Below are 23,519 nucleotides of genomic sequence, written 5' to 3' on the forward strand. Positions count from 1 at the left end.
AAGGTGAAGCCTGGGTCTAACCCTATAGGGTTCTGAATGATGTATGCATACCAACAATGGAAAGAAAATGTGCAAAATGTATTATTTATTCCTGCTTGTAAGAACAAGCAGGTTTCAGTTCATAATTTAATGCTGATAAAACAAGCATTTAAATTGTCCAGCCAGAATGGCCTGGGATATCATATCCTCTTTTGTACAATTCCTTCTAGTAAGTATAACAAACTGTAGCAATGGTGAGCCTCAATAACAATCATTTTCATCATCAGCCTTTCTGCCAACTAGGAGCCTCATTTAACATCCTAGTATGGGCTGAATGGACTTTGTATTTTGGCCGCCCATTCCTTTTGATGAAGCCTTTCAAAACTCAAGCCCACAAGGCAGAAAGCACCCAAGACTATTTAAAAGGCAGCAAAAGCAACTTGCACAATTTACTGGTGATTTACCAGTTCTCAAATAGGAACCGGAACATTGTCCGTAGTAATAGATTTTCATCTCGTGCACTGGCACATCCTCACCACCCCTCACCACACTGGCCCCTCTGAGCAGAAAATAATAAAACGACAACAGTGTAATTCCTGCCCAAAAGATGCTTTAACCTAGTAGTCCACTTACTTTACATCCTCCCCTTCACCTGTAAATTAGAAGAGCTACAGTACTTTAGACATGTGTAAGGGCTTAGGGCAAGCCAAGGGGGATTTCTGTCTTTTCCTTCTTTGCTTCTCACAAACCTTTTAAAGCCCCCCCTCCCATTTTCAAATATGGATTTTGCCATGTGTCGTGAGAGGGCTGCTTTTATTTCATAATCTCATACTGAAGAATGACTTACAATTAAGAGGATTGGAAATGGGTTCAAACCAGAGGCAACTATCAATTTATGATATTTCTGGATGCTTGGAAATATCCAAACGCCTTATAGTTTAGTGACAGCTGTACACCTGTCAATTCTACTCCTTTGCAGCAATAAGGGGTGTGGTGGGGACAGAAACTCTCTGCTTCCATTCAAACTCTGCGTTAACTATTGAAAGGGGACAGAAAAACAACAACCACTAACTGATTTCAACCTGAGCATACTAGATGCTTACTGGTGCAACTGCCCCATAAGCCACCTTTGATTAATTTTGGCCACAAATGTATTAATAGTACATCAGGTTTATATGTCAGAGAAGGTGAGCGCAGAAATGGCCACAGCATTTCCTCATGGAGCTTGCTGGAGTTTGGTGCAACCCAATTATACTACCAGATGGCTGGGGATCAGCTTTCCACCTCAGCAACAGCCATAGAGTTAATTATGATTAACCCGCTACAACTCTGTTAAACAGATCGGCTTGTGACGAAGAGAAGCTTCAGTGCATCAGCCGTAGTCAGCGAGTAATTTATAGAGAATCAGTTCACCTTTTAGAGAAGCAATAAAGCACCCAGAACAGGGTGGCTAAAATGGGGTCTTCGAGATGCTGCTGGTTCTGACACCCGTTAGCTGCAGCTAGCATGCCCAATGGTCAGTAATTATGGGGGTTGTCAAACAACATCGGGAGGACCACAGGTTAGCCGACCCTGCCCTAGAGGATAGTTAAGATGATCTGCCCCATAGTAAACAAACAAACAAACAAATCATTGCCCACCCCCATCCCAACTTTTGGAGTAAGCTAGATACTTGGGAGGGGGGAAATTCAACGCAAAGCAAAAATTATATCATCCCAAAGGTGAAGTCAATCCTTTTAAAATGCAAACATTATAAAAAGCAAATTTAGTTTTCAAGAATAAATTAAAATCTGGCTTTTATTACACAAACACCTTCTGGATCTTATTAAAACTTGCTTTGGAATACCCAGGCAAGCTCCCCTGGGATCTGTGGTGGGCTTGTATTAGATTAGCACAGGCACCACTTTTAAACATTACCAGAGCGCTGTGTTGTGCGTTCCACAGTAAACCTCCCCTCTGCATCCCTTTCTTGCAAGAGAAACAAGCACTGTGAAGGACAGCTAAAAATAAGATGGGAGAAAAATCATGATTCCTACTCTTTGGGGAGAGCAGTTAGCTTTCTTTAAATTTGCAGAAAAGTTAACTGACAGGCATTATACTGCACTGCTGCGCTGGCTCGTCCAAGCACTGAATACATACCAGAAGTTGGAACAGAACAGGCATGGAATGCTTGAGTGAAAGGCCCAAAGGTAAGTAAAGAGATATTTTCCTCCAGTAAGTGAGGAACTCGAGACCCAGAAAAGCCTCTCTTCAGAATTGTTACAGTACACTAAGGTAAAAGGTAAAGGTAAAGGTAAAGGTAAAGGGGCCCCTGACCATTAGGTCCAGTCGTGTCCGACTCTGGGGTTGCGGCGCTCATCTCGCGTTACTGGCCAAGGGAGCAGGCATACAGCTTCTGGGTCATGTGGCCAGCATGACAAAGCTGCTTCTGGCGAACCAGAGCAGCACACGGAAACACCGTTTACCTTCTTGCCTTTTATCTACTTGCCCTTTTTTTGACGTGCTTTCGAACTGCTAGGTGGGCAGGAGCTGGGACCGAGCAACTTAGTAATGTGTACTAAGGTAGTGTACACATTAATGCTTATTCTGGGTCCAGTGGGCTCCCACTGCTAGTGTTTGGGGCAAAGTACACAATGTTCGCCACAATCCACAGGTATCCTGTAGCTTCTCGAGAAATACTCCCATTTGATGGGCTTTCCATCAAAGAAGTTTCCACCCGATTTGAAAACGGAAGCTGCAGTTAAGATGAGATGTGTACATTTCAGGCAGCCATTGTGCATGCAAATGAATCAGACAATGGGTGTAGGTTGAAGACATCCCTGACCGATCTCTGGTATGTGCAGTAATGTAAGAATGCAACTTGAAATGCAACAAAGTGGATGAGCTCACTGGGTTTCAAGCCTTAATGTGTACATGCTTCCAAGTGAAAAAGTCCAAATCAGAGATGGGGAATCTGTGGCCCCTTTTCAGATGTCGCCGGGACTCCCGACTCCCATCAGATCCAGCAAACATGGTCAATGGTCAAGGATGATGGGAGTTGCAGTCCAGCAATCTCTGTGAGGCGTGAAGGCCCTTCCCACCTGACCTAGGGGGCGAGGCCCAGACTCACCCAGCCCTACTGAAGAGGCTCCTCATGAGGCCAGAGGAACATCGCCTGGCTATTGTTTTATTGATTTAATATGCTGTAAACCGCTTTGAGGTTTTTATTAAAAATATAAAGCGGTACAGAAATGTGTGTGTGTGTGTGTAGACACATTCCCCATCCCCAGTCTAAACTGAGTATTAAATAAAGCTACAGTAAGTTTGTATTTAACTAGAATTTTAAAATTTGCTCTGCTGAGTAAACTATCCTGTTCAAGGAAGATGAGAAAGATAGTATCTTTGAATGTGCTTTTCCAGAGAGGCCCTATGTCATCAGGATTCGAAACCTGTGAAAGCAGTGATGACTCATATGAATTATTACTGCCTCCAAAAGACATCCACACACCGATTACTTGGGGCAAATGACCTTGAAGGGCAATGAGCTCCTAGGTGCCGAAATCCTAAGGGAGCAGAAAAGACTATTTATGTATGCGACCACAGCTGCATGGATGTTATTGGCCCAGAGATGGAAGGAAGATAAAGTTCCTACCAAAGAATAGCAGATGAAGTTGATGGATTATGCCGAAATGGCTAAAATAACAAGAATCAGAAATCAGGAAGACCAAAATTTTAATAAGGAATGGGGAAAATTTTATAACTTATCTTAAAAGACCATTGTAAACAGTTAAACTCGTTAGTAGGATTGGAATATCACTTGTAGTTTAAGAGTGAATTCTGGACACAATGGAGATGCTCCCAAACTAATTCCAGAAATTGCTGTGGACAGCTCCTGTCTTTGCATGAATGCAAGCAAATGACATGTGCAAGTATGTCAGGGCAAGTTTCCTCGGAGAACTTCTTCTAGGCTGCCGTGTGGCACAGCAGATCGCTACACTTTGAGTATTTCTGCTCCTCTGGTAAAAAGCAAGTGGCTGGGCCCAAATTCACTGGGAATTAACAACTGGGCTTCACAGGCCCTGGATCACGTTTAAGCTTCAGCAGCGCGAGCCACTAATGGCTAAACCAGCAGGTTGTGGTTTCAGAAGGAATTTTACAGCATGCGCTGTGTCCTTACTCAAACTTTCCAGATGTCGTGGGTTATTATGTAAATAAAAGTATGTTCCAATCGCCAGCAAGGAGCCATGGAATACACCAACGGTTAAAAAGAGAAAGCAATCCAATGTGCAGTTCAAAAATCTAAATTGCACTTCCTTGCTTTGGACATCAAAGTTGCTTTTGCATTGATGTCCCCTATCCCTCTTCAAGACAGCTAAGACCAATTGCTAGGTGGGAAAGAAGCGGGGAGAGAGAGAGAGATGGAAGCAGGCAAAGACCACATCAAGCACCTGCTCCAGCTGGGTTGGTCTTGCTTTATTTTAAGTATCTGGCTTTTAATGTATGCCTTGCATTATATTCATGATGTGAGTTGCTTTGTGGGCTTCAATCAAAAAGCACAATATAAATCTACTAAATAAATGAAGAAATAAAGTTGGGACACTCTCTTTAAGCTGGTTGGTTCAATTAAAAAAGTGAGGCAGCTCTAAGTTTTACATCATTCATCTTTTCTCCACCACCTTTGCCTTTTTTCTTTTTGCAAATTAGTCATCTTCCTATAGAGACCCTCCCTCCATTCATATATTTATTTACCCTATGCCACAGTATCAGGAGAACTAATACAAAATAAAAATGGGCTGTGGTGTCAGAATGAGACTCTTGCACTATTTGGTACAGCATATTCTCAGAGAATATACTGCCTTTATTTCGCAGCTACCAGATTTGTGAGCCAGTTCTTTCCCTTTGGTGCTTTAGGGAGCACTGTTTTATTCTGCAGCTAAGATATATAGCCTCAGAAGACCGAACTTACTTAAAATGGGTTATAAATCCTTCACTTGGAACTATTAAAACTCCTGAGTTATCTCTGGTTTCCTATCAGAAAGGAAGCAGTGTGTAAAGTTCACAAAGTCTTCTCTCACGCAACACTGGCTAGTTCCTCAGTGCAACCTTTGAATCATGTATGTAATACAGATTGGGGTGGGGAAAGATAAAACTCTTCCATAATCAATTTATAGGGGGGGGGGAGTTTACTCCAACTCTCCTTTCCTTGAGAAAGTAAGATGGGACTGCTGAATTGGGCCAATGACCCATCCAGTCCAGCATCCTGTTTCCTTGGTTGGGAAGCCCACAAAGCAGGACCTGAGCACTCTGCCCGCCTGCAATTTCCAGCAACTGGTATCCAGAGGCATATTCAATTCTTCTCTTAATGATCTGAAGCAGGGAATTTGCCTTTTTCAAAGCTACCGCACGCTGGGTCAATGTCTCCATCCAGCTGTCTACTGTGACCTCAAGGTTCCTGGGTTTGTTCACATCCCATGAGAATATATGTAAAACTAAGATGTTTTTGCCTCAACGTCCATCACTTGACACTCGCTTCACTTCACTTAATTTGCCATTTTATTGCCCATCCACTCGGTTTGGAAAGGTCCTTCTGGAGCTCTTCAGAATCTCTTCCTTTTAATGACCCTGAACAATTTAGTACAGTAAGCCTGCAACTTATGTGATCACAACCTTATACAGTGGTACCTCAGGTTAAGAACTTAATTCGTTCTGGAGGTCCGTTCTTAACCTGAAACTGTTCTTAACCTGAGGTACCACTTTAGCTAATGGCGCCTCCCACTACCACCACCGCACAATTTCTGTTCTCATCCTGAAGCAAAGTTCTTAACCTGAGGTACTATTTCTGGGTTAGTGGAGTCTGTAACCTGAAGCGTCTGTAACCTGAGGTACCACTGTATTGGTGTGTGAGGGGGGAAATAAATAAATGGAGAGTCAGGGAGACCCACCACTCTCAGCTCTCCATTTATTTATCGTTTCCCCACCCATGCTTCCAGCGAGTTTTTTCCTCGTTTACTGGGCTTTGGGAAGGCAGTGCAAGGTCTCTGACAGCAAACAGGCCCCCAGAACCAAACCCCTGCATAAGTGGGGGGCCACTGTCTCATCACTGGCTCACCCCCAGTTCTAGATCTTTTATGAACAAGCTAAAAAGCACAGGTCCCAATACCATTCCTTGTGGGGGCTCCAATTTCTATATCTCTCCGTTCGGAGAACTGTTCATTTATTCCAACTCCCTGCTTCCTGCAACTTGACCAATTCTTGATCCGAAAGAGGACCTTTCCTCTTCTTACATGACTGCAAAGTTTACACAGAGGTCTTTGATGAAGTACTTTGTCAAAAGCAGACTATAAATCAATAAGATGCAACAATAAAATCCGGTTAAAAATAAAACTACAACCCACAATAAAGCCATATCCAATTACAACTGGACCCTAAGCATCCCCAAAAGGAAACAACAACTGGAGCTTCAAATGCTTTTCTCAAAGTGTAATGGGGTTATTTTTAATAAGGACAAAAGCACATTAAAATAAAACTCACATTTAACAATGATTTATAACACTTGCAGGGGCATGTTTTTTGTTTTTTTACTTTTTGGGGGGGTGTGATGGCAATTGAACATTCCTTTGCTTTCCTAATAGAAAGTTCTAAAAGGAAATAGATGAGCAGTAAGCTTTTAACAGAATCATTTATAAGCATTTAGGCAAGTGTGGGAGAAGGAAATGTTAGGATTAATAAGACAGTCAATTCACAAGAATACATGCGATGATGCTCTTTCAGAAGTACTACTACGGTTTACGCCAGGCTTCCCCAACCTGCAGCCCCCCAGATGTTTTGGCCTACAATTCCAATGATCCCTAACTAACAGGCCCAGTGGTCAGGGATGATAGGAATTGTAGTCCAAAACATCTGGAGGGCCGAAGGTTGGGGATGCCTGGTTTATGCTATAGTTCGATATGCAGGTCAAACTAGAAAAACATTTCCACTGAAACTTTAAAAAGGCATATACTTATGGATCAGGCCCCTGTTTCGTTTAGAAATGACAGACAACTCCTCTTAATTTATCAGAACTAGCTAGAAAATAAATTGAACTATGACTGATGACACTTCTCTCCTTTAAAAAATAAACATCATATTGGAAACTTTGAAAGGACTTGTAAAAGAACAATTCCTCAATCAAATATAGTTTACATGTTTAGTAAACTCTCTCTCTCTCTCTCTCTCTCACACACACACACACAACTTGAAAGGGGGAACGCCCAAGAAACTATAATATGGTGGGTTATAATCATGTGATTTCCACACATAAATCTAATTTCATGCAAGCAAACAAAAAAACGTGTCTGTAGAATTTTAAAATTTAACCTCTGGGAATGAAAACATTTGTTTGGTTGACATTTAGGCATAATAGGCCCTAGGGAAAAGAAACATTAACTGCAGTTTTTCTTCCCCCAGACATTTTTATTTTAAAAACAGTGATGTAATTTGGTATAATCTATCACTCTTTTCAATTCTGATAGCTTTGCAATTATGGTTGTTAACTGTCCTAGAAGCCACTATAGCCCTTGCTAATAAAAAAATATTTATTGCAACCACGAACCTGCATTTTAAGCCATTTGACAACATTTAAAGGCATATGCTCTCATCAGTTCAATAAATGTCAGAGCAGAGCCACACATGGAATCTCTACATTTAGAAGCAGTGCAAATCTAATCTAATTGCCCTCTAATGTGGACAAACAGCGGACACTCAAATCCATTAAGCCAATTCTGCTGGGAGCTTTTCAGAGGCATGGGGCCGTTCACTGCAGGGATACAGAATGTTTGACAAGATGTGTTTTTGGCTCACACGGCAAAGCAATTTCGGCTTCAACTGAAAAACTGGTTTGTTATTGACTGCAGAGTCCATTGGGCAATGCCTTCTTTAATTTTATGTTCGTGGTATTAAGCCTATCATATTATATTGCCAGATCAATGGGAAATAGCCAGTTTGATTGCTCTTGGATAATATACAATCTGTGTCGTTCACTCTTTTCTCCAAATCTTGTTGACACACACACACTCTATATATTCTGGCATATTAAGACTACTTTTTAATCCAGGAAAATCTTCTCAAAGTCTGGGCTTGTCTTATACGCCAGGTGGAGAATCTGCCGTCGAGTATATCTCAAACTCTATATTTTAACTGGAAAAGTTGGGGGGGGGGTGTCGTCTTATACGCTGGAAAATACGGTATATGTTACCTTTCCTAGAAAATAAAGTAGCTTCTAGGTTAGGATTATGGCAATGCAATCTATGTGTTGCTTCTCTTAAGGTTGGGTCCAGAAGTTGCAACTGGTGCAGAACGCTGTACCAACACTGCATGACACCTATGTACTGGTCTTGCTTTTGGCATATAAACTCTAAATAACTTGGCACCAAGAACTCCTTATCATATACCCTTGCCCAGCCTCTTACATCCTCAGGAATGACACTTTTGTTAATGTTGCAAGCTCTGGAAGCTTGTCTTATGTCTACTAAGGGAAGAGCCTTTTTAGTGTGGTGGCAGCTGTCCTGCAGAATTCACTCCAAAGAGCATCAGTCAAGCACAGGATTAGCATTTAGGCATGGGCTAAAAAGTCACCGGTTACAAATCTACAACCAATGGGCCATCAACTCATGTTGTAAAGTCACTAGAAATCCAAGAAAAGTTAGCCCTGGATTGCACTAAACCATGCTCTTGCACAAGTGGAACAAATTTATGCCCCAGCAACAGCATTTCCTCTTCCTCTCCTTTTCCCTCTGCACCCCCCTCCAAAATAAAAATAAAAATCTGGTCTGTACAGTTGTGGGATTCTCCAGAGCAGACAGGGGGTTAAGTGGCACAGAAGAAAGAGAAAGTCCACTCACATCAAAGAATAATAATAATAATAAATTATCATCATCATCATCATCATCACCCTGCCCATCTGGCTGGTTTTCCCCAGCCACTCTGGGCGGCTCCCAACAGAATTATTAAAAACACGATAAAACATCAAACATTAAAACTTCACTAAACAGGACTGCCTTCAGACGTCTTCTAAAAAATATTAAGAGAGTTGGATACAACTCTCTATTCTTAACTGTGATGACCATTTTATCCGAACCAAGACCATTTTATCAGAACCATTTCATTTTCTTTCCTATGCACCACTTCTTTCCCTACAATCTCTCAGTAAAAGTGTACAACTGGTACACTCTCTACTACACCATCATTTATACCTCTTAATTGGTGCTGCTGTTTCATGCTTTTTCAATATGAAAATTTTGTACTTCATTAAAGCACCAACTTCCTGGGCAATTCTCAAGTGCTCCCCAGCCTGGCAGTGTATAGTTCCTTCTAATACAGGACAGCTTTGTCATCCCCACCCCCTTTTTTAAAAAAATAAAATTTATTTTGTGCATACCCATCCATTTGTCAGACACTGTTTGACAAGTTCTTCTACCAGCCTCTGAAAGTTGATAGTGACATACTCCTCCTCCTCTTGGCAAGTAGCAACAACCTCACACACAATTCACAAATGCATTTCAAAGTTCCTTCATGTAGGGTGTAGGTGGGTGCAGAGAAAAAGTGAAACTATTTTCAGCAAATTTTGCATGCACTGGGCTACACTCACAGGGGAGAATTACTTCATTCATTAGACTTAATAATAAAACTACTGGATAATGTCGTTTCTGTACATGCTGATATATATTTCCTCAGCAATTTCTTCCGATATCCCAATCTCCAAGATGCTTTTGCTTACCAGGAAAACCTTCAAATGTAATTCTGTCTCCAGGAACAACCCCACTAGGAGGGATTAGAATCTCCACCTTCTCTGGCGTGCTAGCACACATCAGCATGGCTTGGGACAAAACTCCTCTCATTTTCACCGGCTTCAGGTTACAGAGAAATATTGCCATCCGGTTTTGCATCTGTATATGGGACATAAGTTAAAACAAAAATGAAATTTAGCTAGGCTTTTCTGCTTTTCTTTCACAACGAGGAAGGGGAAAAAATTAATGCATGCAACTGCACACAGTAAAACACACAAAAACACCAAGTATGCAGATACAAATATGTTAGCAACAATTAACATTCTTTCAAGACTAATTCAGCAGTAAAAGCCAGGAAATAGACAATTAAGGATAACTGTCTTCTAATACAGACACACAAGAGGGTGCAATAAAGACAACATTGTGTCCCGTTGCTTGGGTATAATGGCTGAAACAATGTTTTACTGACTTTCCATTCTTTGTGGTCCTGGATTCCAACTTCTAACAGTTACTTAAGGAATTTTTGTAAAAACGTCCTTCTAAACTAATAAGAGAAAGCAAGCCTAGGTGGTTTACCATTCAGGATGTAATTAATCCAAAGACAGGAGGACATTTTTGAAGCATATTTTATCAAAACAGTTGTCCATAATGTGCACTGCAATTCATTTATTTAAAACTACAAATGCTTCCGGGGTCGTCGTCCCCCCCCCCAACCAGGGAAGGCTACAATGAATAAGCAGAACAATGAGGCCTCATTAGGGAACATTGCAATTAACAACTTGGTCAAGGAAACAGACTGTTGTTCTTTTAATAGACAGAAATAAAAAAGGTATTTGACAATAAAGTTACTGATGATATTCAAAAACCTACCAGGCATACAAACCGATGTTAGTGTTTCCACACAAATTGTAATTTAAGCAGCAGTTTTTAATTAATACATTTGCCAAGTTGAGGCGAAAGAGACTAAAAATGGTTATTAGACATTAATAAGTTTAGGTTGGAAGCCACAGCCTATTTCTAACTACCTTATGTATAAAAATATGTAACTGTTTGCCTTAAAATCTTTGGGATTTCATTGATTTCAATGAACTGTTGAATAAATTTAAGGCAGCCCCAACTGTCTGAAACTGAGGTACTAAAGGGATGTTTGGAACACCAGGAACTGTCAGAACAAAGAACAGAATTCCTTCTCCTTTCCTGAATATTACCGTATATTGGATAAATATTGCTTAAAATTCAGGATCTGGTTTATTTCAATATGTTCAGCCAGAAAGGATGTTTTCCTTACTGCAGTTCCGTATAGTGTGGGTGTCCTTCAAGCTGTCTGGATTGTGGAGATTCCACTGTATTTTATGTAAGAGGCAAAACACAATGCCCTGGATGCTTCAAAACATATTGGGACACAGATGAAGCCAACAACAAACAGTCTCTCATATTTTTATTGCAATTGCTGGCAAAATATAACTACCAAAACACATAGACACAGAGCTGATGGGGTGGAATGTCCTTTTTATAGGAAAGAGAAAAACTGAGCATTGGATCCTAATGTGTGCTCTATGCAAACACAACTATCCATGGGTCTAATTATGCTGGTCTAGGGGAATTCTGGGCCCATGTTTACTGAGCTATAACCCTTGCTCATGGCAAACCTCTTCCGAAACTTAGGTGAGTTTTTCAAACATTCCTGAACTTTGGGGGAAGGCTGAAAAGGAGGACAATGCCAAAAAAGGGCAAAGAGGAAGAATTGCACTCCTCAATCTTTAGGCATGCCTTAAGTAGCTGCACAGATCCTACCTAATGAGTCTGGAAGGTAAGACTTGAACCAATGGATTCAAGTTGCAAGAAAGGAGATTCCAATTAAACATCAGGAAGAACTTTCTGGCAGTAAGAGCTGTTCAACAGTAGAATGTGAGGTGGTGGACTCTCCTTCCTTGGAGGTTTCTAAGCAAAGGTTGGATGGCCATATGTCACCAATGCCTTATTTGGGATTCCTGCATTGCAGGGGATTGGACTAGAAGACCCTTCCAACTCTAAAAAAAATCTTTGATTCTATCATTCAAGTGATACTGTACATGGGCGCTCCTGATTTCTTCAAGGTATGTCTCTATCCTTTAAAAGGGACAAAGGACAGAACAGATGCATATGTGAAAATGGAGCATTTTCCAGCGGTAAGTTAAGAAACAAGAGAAGTTCACATCCAAAATATTTTTTGCTTCCTCCACCAGTATTAGAAGAAATAATTTCAAACTATACATTTGCTCAAAATTATCCAGAACATTAGGTGTGTTTTGCTATCGAATAGCAGAATTAGGCACTCAGCTACATTCGCAAAGATAAAGTGCTTTACAGTCGTACCTCGTGTTACGAACGCTGCGTGTTGCGTTCATCATGGGTTACGAACGCGCTGAACCCGGAACTACTGTAACGGGTTACTTCCAGGTTCGGCGGTTCGTGCATACGCATCAAATGACATCACGCGCATGCGCAGAAGCACCAAATCGCGTCGCGCACATGCACAGACGCAGCACTCGGGATGCGGACTGCTCATGATGCGAACGGGGCTCCGGAACGGATCCCACTTGTATTCAGAGGTACCACTGAATAGGCGTTATAACACTATGACCCCAGATGGCGCTGTTGAGCCCCATTTTTCGCCAGTGGTATTTCCCTGTATGAAGTTGACAATGCATTTAAGTGAACCACTTCTTTGATGTGTCTAGATCCAGCCTAGAATATTGTTTCACATTTCTTCCCTGCTAGGCGCTTCTTAAATCCCAAGAGAAGAAAACTGCATAAACTTCTGGGAAATTTGGCTATGCCTTACACATGGATGAAAGGCATTCAGAGTGCATCCTCTGCCTGACAGACAGGCTGCAACAGTTCAAGTGGCATTACTACTTGGATAAAGATGAAGAGACATTGTACCTTGGCCCACTTGCCACAGCATCCTATATAGTGCAACAAAAAACCTAAGAGCAAGTTCCACTGAAATATGCCTAGAACAGAGGTGGAGAGCCTGTGGTCATGCAGATGTTGGGTTCAAACTCCCATTAGCCACAGCAGCAATGGTCAGGAATGATGGGAACTGCAGTCTAGCAACATCTGCAGGGCCACAGCCCCCCACCCCCTTGGCCAAGAAGATGCAGACTGAGAAGTTATTACTGGCTACTCCAGGTGTGCTGCATACAGGAAGAGGACCACCAAGGTTTATTGGGTTGTTGCTGGAGTCAGATTATGATGCTGGCAGAAGCTAGATTTGTTTTGGCTCATCTCTAATTTGTTTCTTAAGTAATAAGCTCGTGAACTTGAGATATATTTCTGTATCCATCTGCTACATAATTTTAAGTGCCAAAACTAATCGTTGAATTATTATAAAAACCAATTTTAAATATTTTAAATAAACTTTATTTAGCAAAGTAGTAGTAGTAGTAGTATTAAAGGAATTCTTTATGTACCTCTTCTAAAGGAACATGTTTCACTAGACCACTGACAACAGTTCTAGGGTTTGTTTCTCCCACGTCAACTTCCTCAACGTACAGAGTATCAGCATCTGGGTGTTTCTTTGCTGCTGTGATGCAACCAATTCGAAAATCAAGTCGGGAAACATCTAAAGGCTTTGAGTCATCAGTCGCAGCTGATTGCTGCTTTTTCTCCTTCTTTTCTGCTAAAACAAAATCGGAAACCATTTAATTACACAGGCACACACATCCCCCGGAATGCAATTCAAGCAAATTTTCTTTTTCCCTGTCTAAAAAGAAATCCCATGGTACATTTTAACATTAGCTAATTTCAAAACAGAGACCCAAAATCTTACAACTGTGTGACAACAGGCTTCCTTAAACATGGATAACTAGACAGAATTATGGTACCATTTCCTTTAATGTTTTGCTTAGAAGCAAAATGCGCCTACCCAAAAATAAGGTTACAGTTTCTGCATACCTGACGGCATCCCTAGAATCACAGAAACATATTAACTTGCAAATATTGCTTTTAAAAAACAAAGATTCATAATGGACCTAACTAACTTGAGTCCATTAATTTCAATCTACTCCAAGTAGGCTAGAACCTTCACAATTGATCTGCTGAGGACTTGTTCTCAGAGTCCTTGTTCTTCAAGGACCGTGGAATGTTGAGGACAGTTAAACCACAGGTCGTTCCCTAGATTGTTAAGGGTATCAGTTGTGAAAAAGGGGAAAGAGGTGGCAGTGAAAGGAATCTTGTCTGCTTGGGCTTCTACTTAGTGAACAGTATAGGATCAAGGAAGAAGGTAGCTGGGAAAGGTATTTTTCCCCTATTCCCATTGACCAGGAACTCTTCTTGATCAACTCCACCTACATGGCAATAAATCACTTAGGTTCAGGACATCCTCCTCTCGATTCCCCCTCCCCCCACCCTCGGAATGGCTGCCAGGACCACATAACACCAGTCCTGAAAGTCCTACATTTGCACCCAGTACATTTCCAAGCACAATTCAAAGTTTTAGTACTTACCTTTAAAGCCCTAAAAGGCCTCAGCCCTGTATACCTGAAGGAGCGTCTCCATCCAAATCATTCAGCCCAGATACTGAGGTCCAGCTCTGAGGCCCTTCTGGCGGTTCCCTCCCTGCAAGAAGTGAGGTTGCAGGGAACCAGGCAGAGGGCCTTCTCGGTAGTGGCGCCCGCCCTGTGGAACACCTTCCCACCAGGTGTCAAGGAAATAAACAACTATCTGACTTTTAGAAGACATCTGAAGGCAGCCCTGTTTAGAGAGGTTTTTAATGTTTGATGTTTTATTGTGCTTTTAATTCTGTTGGGAGCCACCCAGAGGGGCTGGGGAAACCCAGCCAGTTGGGTGGGGTATAAATAATAAATTATTATTATTATTATTATTATTAACCCACCCCGGCCTATATGGCTCCTGTTCCAAGATGGCTGGAGCACTGAACAAGAAGTGGGGATACCCTACAACAGGTTTGTTTCGTGTCCCCACTTGATTCCACCAATTCTAACGATTCTCTTTTCATTTCTAAGGATACTGTATTAAACTAAATTTCTTTGGAAATTTTGGGGCACGTTTAAATGGAAATCATTAGTTACTTCCGAGCTTTTATTTCACATAAGCTACACAGACATTCACTTACCACCTTGCCTAACCTAGTCCAGTTTTTCATTTTCCTGAAAAACTTCTGCATTGATAAAATTCCTTTCTGGTGTTTATTAATGAAACTGAACTTCAAATAATTTCCAAGTAGCATATGTAAAATCACCTTTCTTTTCCGTCTTGTCCTTTTTCTTCTTTTCTTCATTTGTTCCTTTAATTTGGTCTTTAGGACCAGATGGGGCCACTGCAGCAGCGGCAGGCTGTGAGACTTCTTCTGAAAAGGATGCTGTTGCAGAAGGTGTTTCACTGGGCGGCAGAGAGACTTGTTTCACTACATTAAACACAAAGAAAGATTCAAAACATTGCCAAGATATATTTAATGCAGGAATATTATACATTTAATAAAATGTGAATTACTGCTAAAATTCAATCCATTAATCAAAAACGTGAGTTCTGTGGGTCTCAAAGGTTTTGTGAAATATTAGTAGTAATAAAATACAGGGATGAATTTCAATATTGGGATTCTGTCATCCCCAAATATCTGGGTTCACTTACACAAATTAAATTTAATCCTTCTGGCTTTTATGGGTAAGCACCATGAGAATTAATAGGCAATCATACTGTTGATAGCAGCAAGAATTAACTGTGCCAATCATGTTAATTAGAATAAATTCTGATTGAACTGAGACTTCTTCCAAGTTAGATTGTAGGCTTAGCTAAATGTGGCATTTTAGTCAGTAAATTAAAATAGATTAGAAACAATATGGATGAAATACATTGAAATATAAACATCAATAGGTTAAAGTTATTGCTTTGGATAATACAGTAGCTTCATACCAAGCTAGAGGACAGGCACACCATAAAATTAGTATAATATTACTAACATAGTACATAAAATCAGTATAATGTTACTAACATATTCTTTTGACCTGGTTTACAGTTGAGTGTTCCCCTAACACAACAAGAACTGGACAGGGCAAAAACATTTCTCTTCTCCACCCATTCCAATGAGAAAAGTTTTTTACTTGCAGAGTGCACCACACACACTCTTTAAGAGATGCCACCACCTATCCTTTGGATGATACCCTCTCATTTGGCTGCATGTATATGGCAGCCCAAAGTCCCTAGTACACAAATTTCATAGTACACTATGGCATGCATAAAATTACCCGCATATTGCGGCGTATAAGATGACTGGGCGTATAAGACGACCCCCAACTTTTCCAGTTAAAATATAGAGTTTGAGATATACTCAACCACAGATTTTCCACCCGCCGTATAAGACGACCCCTGACTTTTGAGAAGATTTTCCTGGATTAAAAAGTAGTCTTATACGCCAGAATATACTGTAAGTTTGTAAGTTACAAAGTTAGGCAATTTCTATGAACTTAAACTCAGAGGGTCATGGAAAATATTTTTGCATGCACAATTTTGAAGGAAGCAAAATGTGGATAACGGCGTCCAATATCATGCAATCGGATTTCTGTTTGTGCAACAGGAATTCCTCCTCGTCTCCTGCCCCCTGGGACAGCTTCCCCCATTCTTTAGAATTAAGAAGGGTTAATTTATAAGGGTTGTATTTATTTTACATGCACACACAAATAAAATTCCAGTTTAGCCCTTTCCCCCCTCCGCCACCAGTTTTCAACCAAAGCAGCTTAGAATTTGCATCTTTGAGAGAAGGAGCACCCAAGATTGATTCTCGATGCTCCAGTTTGTCTGCTGGCTCAACCTCGCCTCCCACAACATTCCAGATCCTAAAGACATGTAGAGTAACATTTGCTATGATGCAGTGGAACAAAATGTATAGGTGGTGTCAGACAGGTAGTGAATACTCCCCAGTCAAGTAGCTTACCACCAATATTTTTCCTCATAAATCTAAGAATTGGGGTAAATAGCCCTCTACGCCACAAAATACACTTTGTTCCTTCAGTGCCTCCCAAATATTTCTCCCCTGGGTATTAATATGGGAAATGGGTGTTCTGCAGACTGAATGCAGAAGCCGCGCTTGCCTGAAAGGACATTGCTCTCCCACCCCCAACCCCATTTCAGTCACCTCCATTCCGAATTTCAGCCTGGATCAATTCTTGTTTCAGCACATCAATTTCTTTCTTCAGTTTAGCATTTTCTACACGAAGCTTCTTCTCTTCCCTCAGGGATGCCTGCAGGACTACAGGAGACAAATCTCCATTAGGAATCACATACACAATACTGTCATGAAGGGAAAGCTTAATTTCAGAACTCTGAAATTCGGGGTTTAAGGGTTTAAAGTTGACTTAAGATCCGCTTATTCTTAAAACTTAAAAAAACCAGAAGAATCACAATTCGTGCATTAGTGCTCTTCTTTATGCTTCCCCCTCTAAATCCATTTTCTATTTTTTTTTTTTAAAAAAACAACCTAGAGCAATAATCAAATTAAGACAAAAAAAATACGGGAGTACAGAGCACATTAGGAGTTTCTTGCAGTGCTCAAATTACAGATTTATTCTGTTGTAGGGGGGAAATCGGAAACTGTCAGCTTTTTAAAAAAAACACACACAACAAGGGGGGAAAGTCGTGACAACAGAGAAAGTCTCAACATAGCAACTAAAAGGAAAGATGTTTTTTCCATTAAGGTTCTGGAAATGAGAGCAGGAGATGTGAGTTCTATCCCTTGCTTTTCCACAGAATGCCCATATATAGCTACTTAACACCTCAGTTTTCTCAGTTATTAAAGATATTTTACCATCCCACACAAATGTCAAAATGACACACTAATATCTGTTATTACTGCTGAGTCTTAGGTATTTTTTCAATTAATTCCACAGCATAGCCAGAATTGGACTTTTTAATCACATTGGGCGCCCCCCCCTCAAACTCCCCTTTTCCTTGGCACCTGCTCTGAGAAATGAGCTGTTGCTCTAAGGTTCTTGCGGGAATACAATTTGGAACTGTATTGTATGCCTATTACAATGGAATGCATAGCCAAACTGTTTATTCTTTAGTTTAAAAGTCTTCCTTATAACTACATCAGGAAAGCAGGGATGGAAGGAAGATGACAGAGCATTTATCTGTAAACTATAGTGAAATGAACTCTATAGGCACTACCTGGGGCCAATGCAGAAACTGTTGAAAAGTTTGATCTATTATATTTATAAGCAGAACATTTGCCTGATGATTCTAGGCCAATTCCTTTGGAATTTTTATTTTTTTAATGTGAGGCTTTGGTTGAGACACATTGAACAATATGCTAAAAACCCTGGACCTGGAGACAATACAATCAAAAAGGTGGCAGACGCTTATTTTTTTTGCTTTGTGCTATAGCCCACAAATGTTAACGCAGCCTTTGCCAGCTTCTAGTGCCCTCCAGATGTTTTGGACTCCAAATCCCATCAGCCCCAAGCAGCATGCAGTATGTCTTGGCCTGATGGAAGTTGAAGCCCAAAAATCTTTAGAGTGCTAGAGGTCAGTAAAGCCTGCTTTAAACCACTGGAATATATAATGGCTTTGTACACAAACACATAAGCATAACAAAAGGTAAAAATATGCTTAAAGAGATTCAACCACAGTTGAAGCTCCAGGTCGTTATATAACACAGATTGGGGCTTTGTGGTTTTTTAATCTTGACCTAGTCAAAGAACTTCATAGGTATCACAACAAACTCTTTGACAAATCAATGCTGAAAGCAAACAATTAAGAATCCATGCAGACGGAATTGTTGAAGGGTTATTAAAGCCAGAATAAACTGCACAAGGTTATTAATTAGCACTATCACAGCATGGGCTAAAAGCTTAGTTATCAATCACATGATCTACATGTATAAAGTTGTATGTTCAATCTCCAGAATCTCTCGTTAAAGGATCATGGGTTTAGAGAGGCCTTAGAGAGATTCTTCCAGTCAAGAGTAGATATAGATCAATGATCTGATTTCTATAAGGCAGTTTCATATGGTGGGCTTTTAACAATGCTAGAGAAGCAAACTGTAAATTCTTCAGAGACAGGTGGCTTACATTTACACAGCTCTCACACAATAGTTTTTCTTCAAGAGGAGGATGCCACCATTCAGTACAGCCAGCTCCAGCTATAACAGAATTCTCTCTGCACCTTGAGAAGGAGTGGACTTGGCCCTTTTCTGGTATCACACACATGAGCAAGAGTTTGCTATCTTGCTCTTTAAAGAGGGCTTAATATTTCTGCACCCTGTGTATTTTAACTCTTCTCTCCCCATGAATAGCAGTTACATTTTTATTCATCTAATACAGGGATGGGGGAACAATGACCCTCAAGATGCTGTTGGATTCCAACTCCCATCAGTGCAAGCCAACATAGTGAAGAATGAGAGGAATTATAGTTCAACAAAATCCAAAGGGACACAGATCTGATTTAATAGAACTGAACTGAGCTCTCAAGACAGTTTAAACACTAATATACAAAAATTCAAACTAGCACCACAACTCTAAAACTTTTAAATTAAAAGCTATGGGAACCAGCAGAATAAATAAAAACTACCCAAACACTTCTGGAAACAAGCAGATTTGAACCATGTGTCTTCACCATATTATTAAGTTGAGAGAACTGTGTATGAAAATATTCAATGAGTGAGTATTCTCAAGATACATACATCTTTTGGAAGGCATTAAAATATACATGCTATACTTCAAATCCATTTTGTGGTTGGGAACTACAAATGTGCACACCATCTCCTACATTTCTGCAGCACCTACTATTTAAATGAGTTCAAGATTGGGACACTATCTTATGTTTGTTTGGAAGAAACAGGAGAAGATCAATTCCAGCATGCCACAATGCACAGAACTGTAAAAATCCTTCATTTTAAGTTTTCAGGATTGCTATAACATGCTGGCATCATCTTTAAAACATTGGCATGCTTTTAGTCCTGGCACTCTACCTGGATGTACAGAAATTAATAGTTTCTAGAAATGTTTTATTACTGGTAACTGAATTTTATGCACTGTACCTTGTTAAATCACAAAGGTACTGGCCTCCAGTTTAGACTACTGAATGCGCTCTATAGAGGATGTTCTTGAAAACAGCTTGGACATTTGCAGTGGCTGACAATTATTTTCTCTATATAATTCAATGTGTTTATTATTGTCCATAAAGCCCTACATGGCCTAGCATACCTTCTTCCATATGTACCTTCCCTGAGAAGAGAAGACCTTGTGCCATCAAGTATAAAAGTTAATTCAGGGGTTGTTCATTTTACAGCCATGACAATAATTAAGGTTGGAAACTTTGCACGTTTATTGCTTGCTGCAGGGAAGGTATCACCTAAATTCTGGGGTTTACATACTGGGCTAATTTACAGAAGAAATTCTCAACTCTGCTCACGGATTTTGCATGCAAGTTTTATGACAAAGCACATTTAAATGATAAGGACAAAGACCGCCGCCTTACTGGCTTTTTCCTTTAGAAGAGCCACTTGCTGCTTAAGGTATTCGATAACTTGATCTGCTTCTGCGCCTTTCTGCTCCAGCCTGTTCAAAACTGCGTTGTTGGCTGCCATTTTCATCAAGGAACGGACTAAAAACCTAAATACAAGGAAACAGGATGATGTGAATGCTTCATTAATGCAATTATCTGCAGCTCTGTTTTGAATTGACTAAGAACCAGCCACTGCCAGCGCCGTAGAACATCTAATAATAGATCCTATTGGGTTTGCCTGTCTAACTTAAAACACTCAGATTAAAAGGAATTGTCAAGCTGATTCTGCTGTGTGACATTATTTTCCAGTATTCTGGAAGAAAAGTGATTTTGGGTCTACCATCTGTAACAAACATGTTTCTTAATTCTACTTTTTATATAATGCAAGGCTGAGTCTGCTAAAGTTAGGTCGTTTTAACAACTACTGATTTCCAAAAGAGCACTAAGGAGCAGGGCAGGGGTGGGAAACCTGTGCTCCTCCTGAGGTTGCTGGACTCCAACTCCCATCATCCCTGACCACTGGCCAGGCTGGTTGGAGCCGATGGGAGTTGCAAGTCCAACCGCATGTGGAGGCCAATGTAGGCTAACTGTCAACACTGGAAGGGCTATGGAAGAGTTAAAGGGCAACATCCAGTGATGTTCACCCATGTGTGTATGGAAATCCATTTCTGCAATAGAACTTTCTCTTTTTCCGCACTCCAGCCCTAGCTCCCCTTGGCTAAGCCCTGACACACCTCCAATATTTGCTCTGGAAGGTCCTCCAACCCCTCTGGAACATATTTGGGAGCAGGAGGTACAGGGGGAAGGAAGAAGGAAAATTCCCATTATACAAGCAGACACTTGCTCTTGCTACTTTGGGTTTCACCCAACGTAGTTATTGATATTATTTTTCTAAAAAAATTATTATACAATGATATTATACATCTTTTCAAAACAAAAGAACACATAGCTAATAATAATCTCTACTTCTGAACAAACCTAAAACAGCAAGCCTAAAACAGCAGCAACATGTATCCGTTCTAGATCTCCAGGAAGTGATATAAAGGAAGAATTTTGTATACCGGTAATCAAAACTGACTGAAACCGCCACATATAAGAGGAAAATTAACAGCGCAAGTATAAACTTCAAGGCAATAAGTTGTAGCTTATTTCTATGAGCATGAAGATCCAGAGCAAAAAGGCAAAGAAACATCTTGTGTAATCTGCACAGAAAAGCAATTCACCTCGTACATCTTGCAATTCCTGGTTTTCAAAGATTCCCCTTTCTTCCTTTTCATACCAAAAGAACCTAGCAATTAAACCTTAAGGACTGATGTTCAGAGAAAAAAGGCCTCAAGTAGGTTTTAGATTCCAGTCCCGATTCCAGGGAGATTTTTAAATTAATGCAGGATTAAATGTATGTTCTATGTTACTAGACAAACACAGCCAAATGTTGTTTTTTATTCTTCCCTCCGTTTGCTACAGCAGCACTAGAAATGAGAATGGTTGTTTTTCCCAAGTACTCTACGAAATCTAGGATGCTGTAGACAGCAGAAACTGTATGACTGCCGAAACATAGATCTACAGCGTAGCTGCCTTGTCTGAAAAAACAAATTCTAAATTATGTCCTTTGCTGTTGCCCCATTCATCAGGTCACTTCAATTGTACTTTATGTAAAAAACTAGTTTCTGACAAAAGCATTGTCTAAGAATACTATTCATTATACTTATGGGCTAACCAAGTCACTATATACAAAACATGCTACCATACAACGTAATTATTAAAGCAATAAAATATCCAGTTTTCACTGCAATACAGACTTCTCAATTTCATATAATTTGTAGAAGATAAAATTGGAGGATTATTACAAGGATTATTCTAATACATTGTAATTACAGGAATGTTATGAAAAAAAAACAGCTATAAATCAAACTTATTTCTGATGTAGATTGGAGGGGAATAACTTGCTTCAGTGACACGATTATCTGGCTATTTCCTTAATGCTGAGAGAAACACTGGGTTCTTTTTGCTAATCTGAGAACAATTCTAGCTGATAAAATAATTATGAACCAAGAGATCTCACAACAAAGAAGACATTGTGCTATTCACAAGTTGTACTTTTGGTTCTATCTAGCCTAGTATTATTCTTTAAATTCGTTTTGGAAGCATCTGCTTTCAATATACAAGTCTTAACACTTCAGACACAGCATTTAAACAAAGAAATAGAGGCTTCTTACTAGCAAACTGTGTTTTAAGGATCCAAAAATATACCCTGACAATTTAAGAAAGCATGCAAGTTACTGGTACATAAAATCAGTATTATATGAAATCCTGGGCTTTATAGACCAAAATAATGAAAACAGTAACAAAAAAGGAATCCCCCAAATGACTGCACTTAATCATGTGTCGAAGAAACAGAACAGTTGTCTGCTAGAAAACATAATCACTTTACCCAGTGTCATTTTTTACAGCCGCAGTTCACTATGCCATACACTGTCAAATCAAGTAGAAATAAAACAAATCTAGCTTCTTAAGTCCATATAACTGGAATGATTAAAAAAGAGGGGACAACCCTTTTTATTTTGCTAGTTTCTGTATTACCTGAAGATTAATATTTGGTCCAGTGCTGAAATTGAAAGCATAAACCAGATTCAAAAGCACCCAGCCACACTGTTCAGCAGCAACTGGCCCTGGTCAGCTATTTATACACACACCACTTCAGCAAGATATTAGGATGGTATTTCAGTCATATATTTGGACTAGTGCTTAAGTTTAGAAAATATTATGCACATGATATGCATGTAAAAATGTACTAGTTTGAGAAAGGCTGGAAAGACCACTTTAATTTGGCCTCAGTAATTGCTGGATTAATGAGTTTTATGGCTACACGGCACAATTTTTGAAGCTAATACCTCTGGCTTTCCCCCTTTTTCACTCTGAGAAGCTCTCTGGTCATTCAAGAGATAACAGATTTTCAATTTACTATTCAAATAATAACTTATGGGTTCAACTATAAGACAATTGCTACTTCAAAGCTGCAGTGATTGAAAAGTAACCTATTCGTGCTTTACCGATATTTCACAATTTGTTTAATTTGTGTTAAGAAACAACAGTGAGAGAGCCTAGCAGTGTAACAGTATAGATTGTCATTTTATGCCAGAGTAACACTAGTACAGAACTGTGGAATGGCACAAACGTAATTAACCATGGCTTAATGATCAAGCAGGAATGGCCCAGTTCACATGTATCACTAAGCCAAACCATTTGTAGACAAGAGACCACATAGCCACAGTTTCACATAGGGTGTCATCCATA

General features: G+C 40.0%; 1 protein-coding gene across 4 annotated transcripts in view; it reads right to left on the minus strand.

Moving 5' to 3' along the window:
• AIMP1 (aminoacyl tRNA synthetase complex interacting multifunctional protein 1) overlaps positions 1-23,519 on the minus strand; it is a 39,088-nt gene that overhangs the window by 1,822 nt on the left and 13,747 nt on the right. For 2 of the 4 annotated variants that reach the window (XM_033160321.1, XM_033160320.1), the window contains 5 exons: positions 20,199-20,332; positions 16,858-16,971; positions 14,968-15,132; positions 13,178-13,386; positions 9,713-9,881 (listed from right to left, as the gene is read on the minus strand). In XM_033160321.1, the coding sequence (XP_033016212.1) occupies positions 9,713-9,881; positions 13,178-13,386; positions 14,968-15,132; positions 16,858-16,971; positions 20,199-20,313 (772 nt within the window). In that variant the 5' untranslated portion in view covers positions 20,314-20,332. Of the gene's footprint in view, positions 1-9,712; positions 9,882-13,177; positions 13,387-14,967; positions 15,133-16,857; positions 16,972-20,198; positions 20,333-22,805; positions 22,871-23,519 lie in introns of those variants that run through there. The other 2 variants (XM_033160317.1, XM_033160318.1) reach the window with 2 other exon arrangements.

Source organism: Lacerta agilis, chromosome 9 (genome assembly GCF_009819535.1).
Source record: "Lacerta agilis isolate rLacAgi1 chromosome 9, rLacAgi1.pri, whole genome shotgun sequence".
Taxonomy (NCBI): Eukaryota; Metazoa; Chordata; class Lepidosauria; order Squamata; family Lacertidae; genus Lacerta; species Lacerta agilis.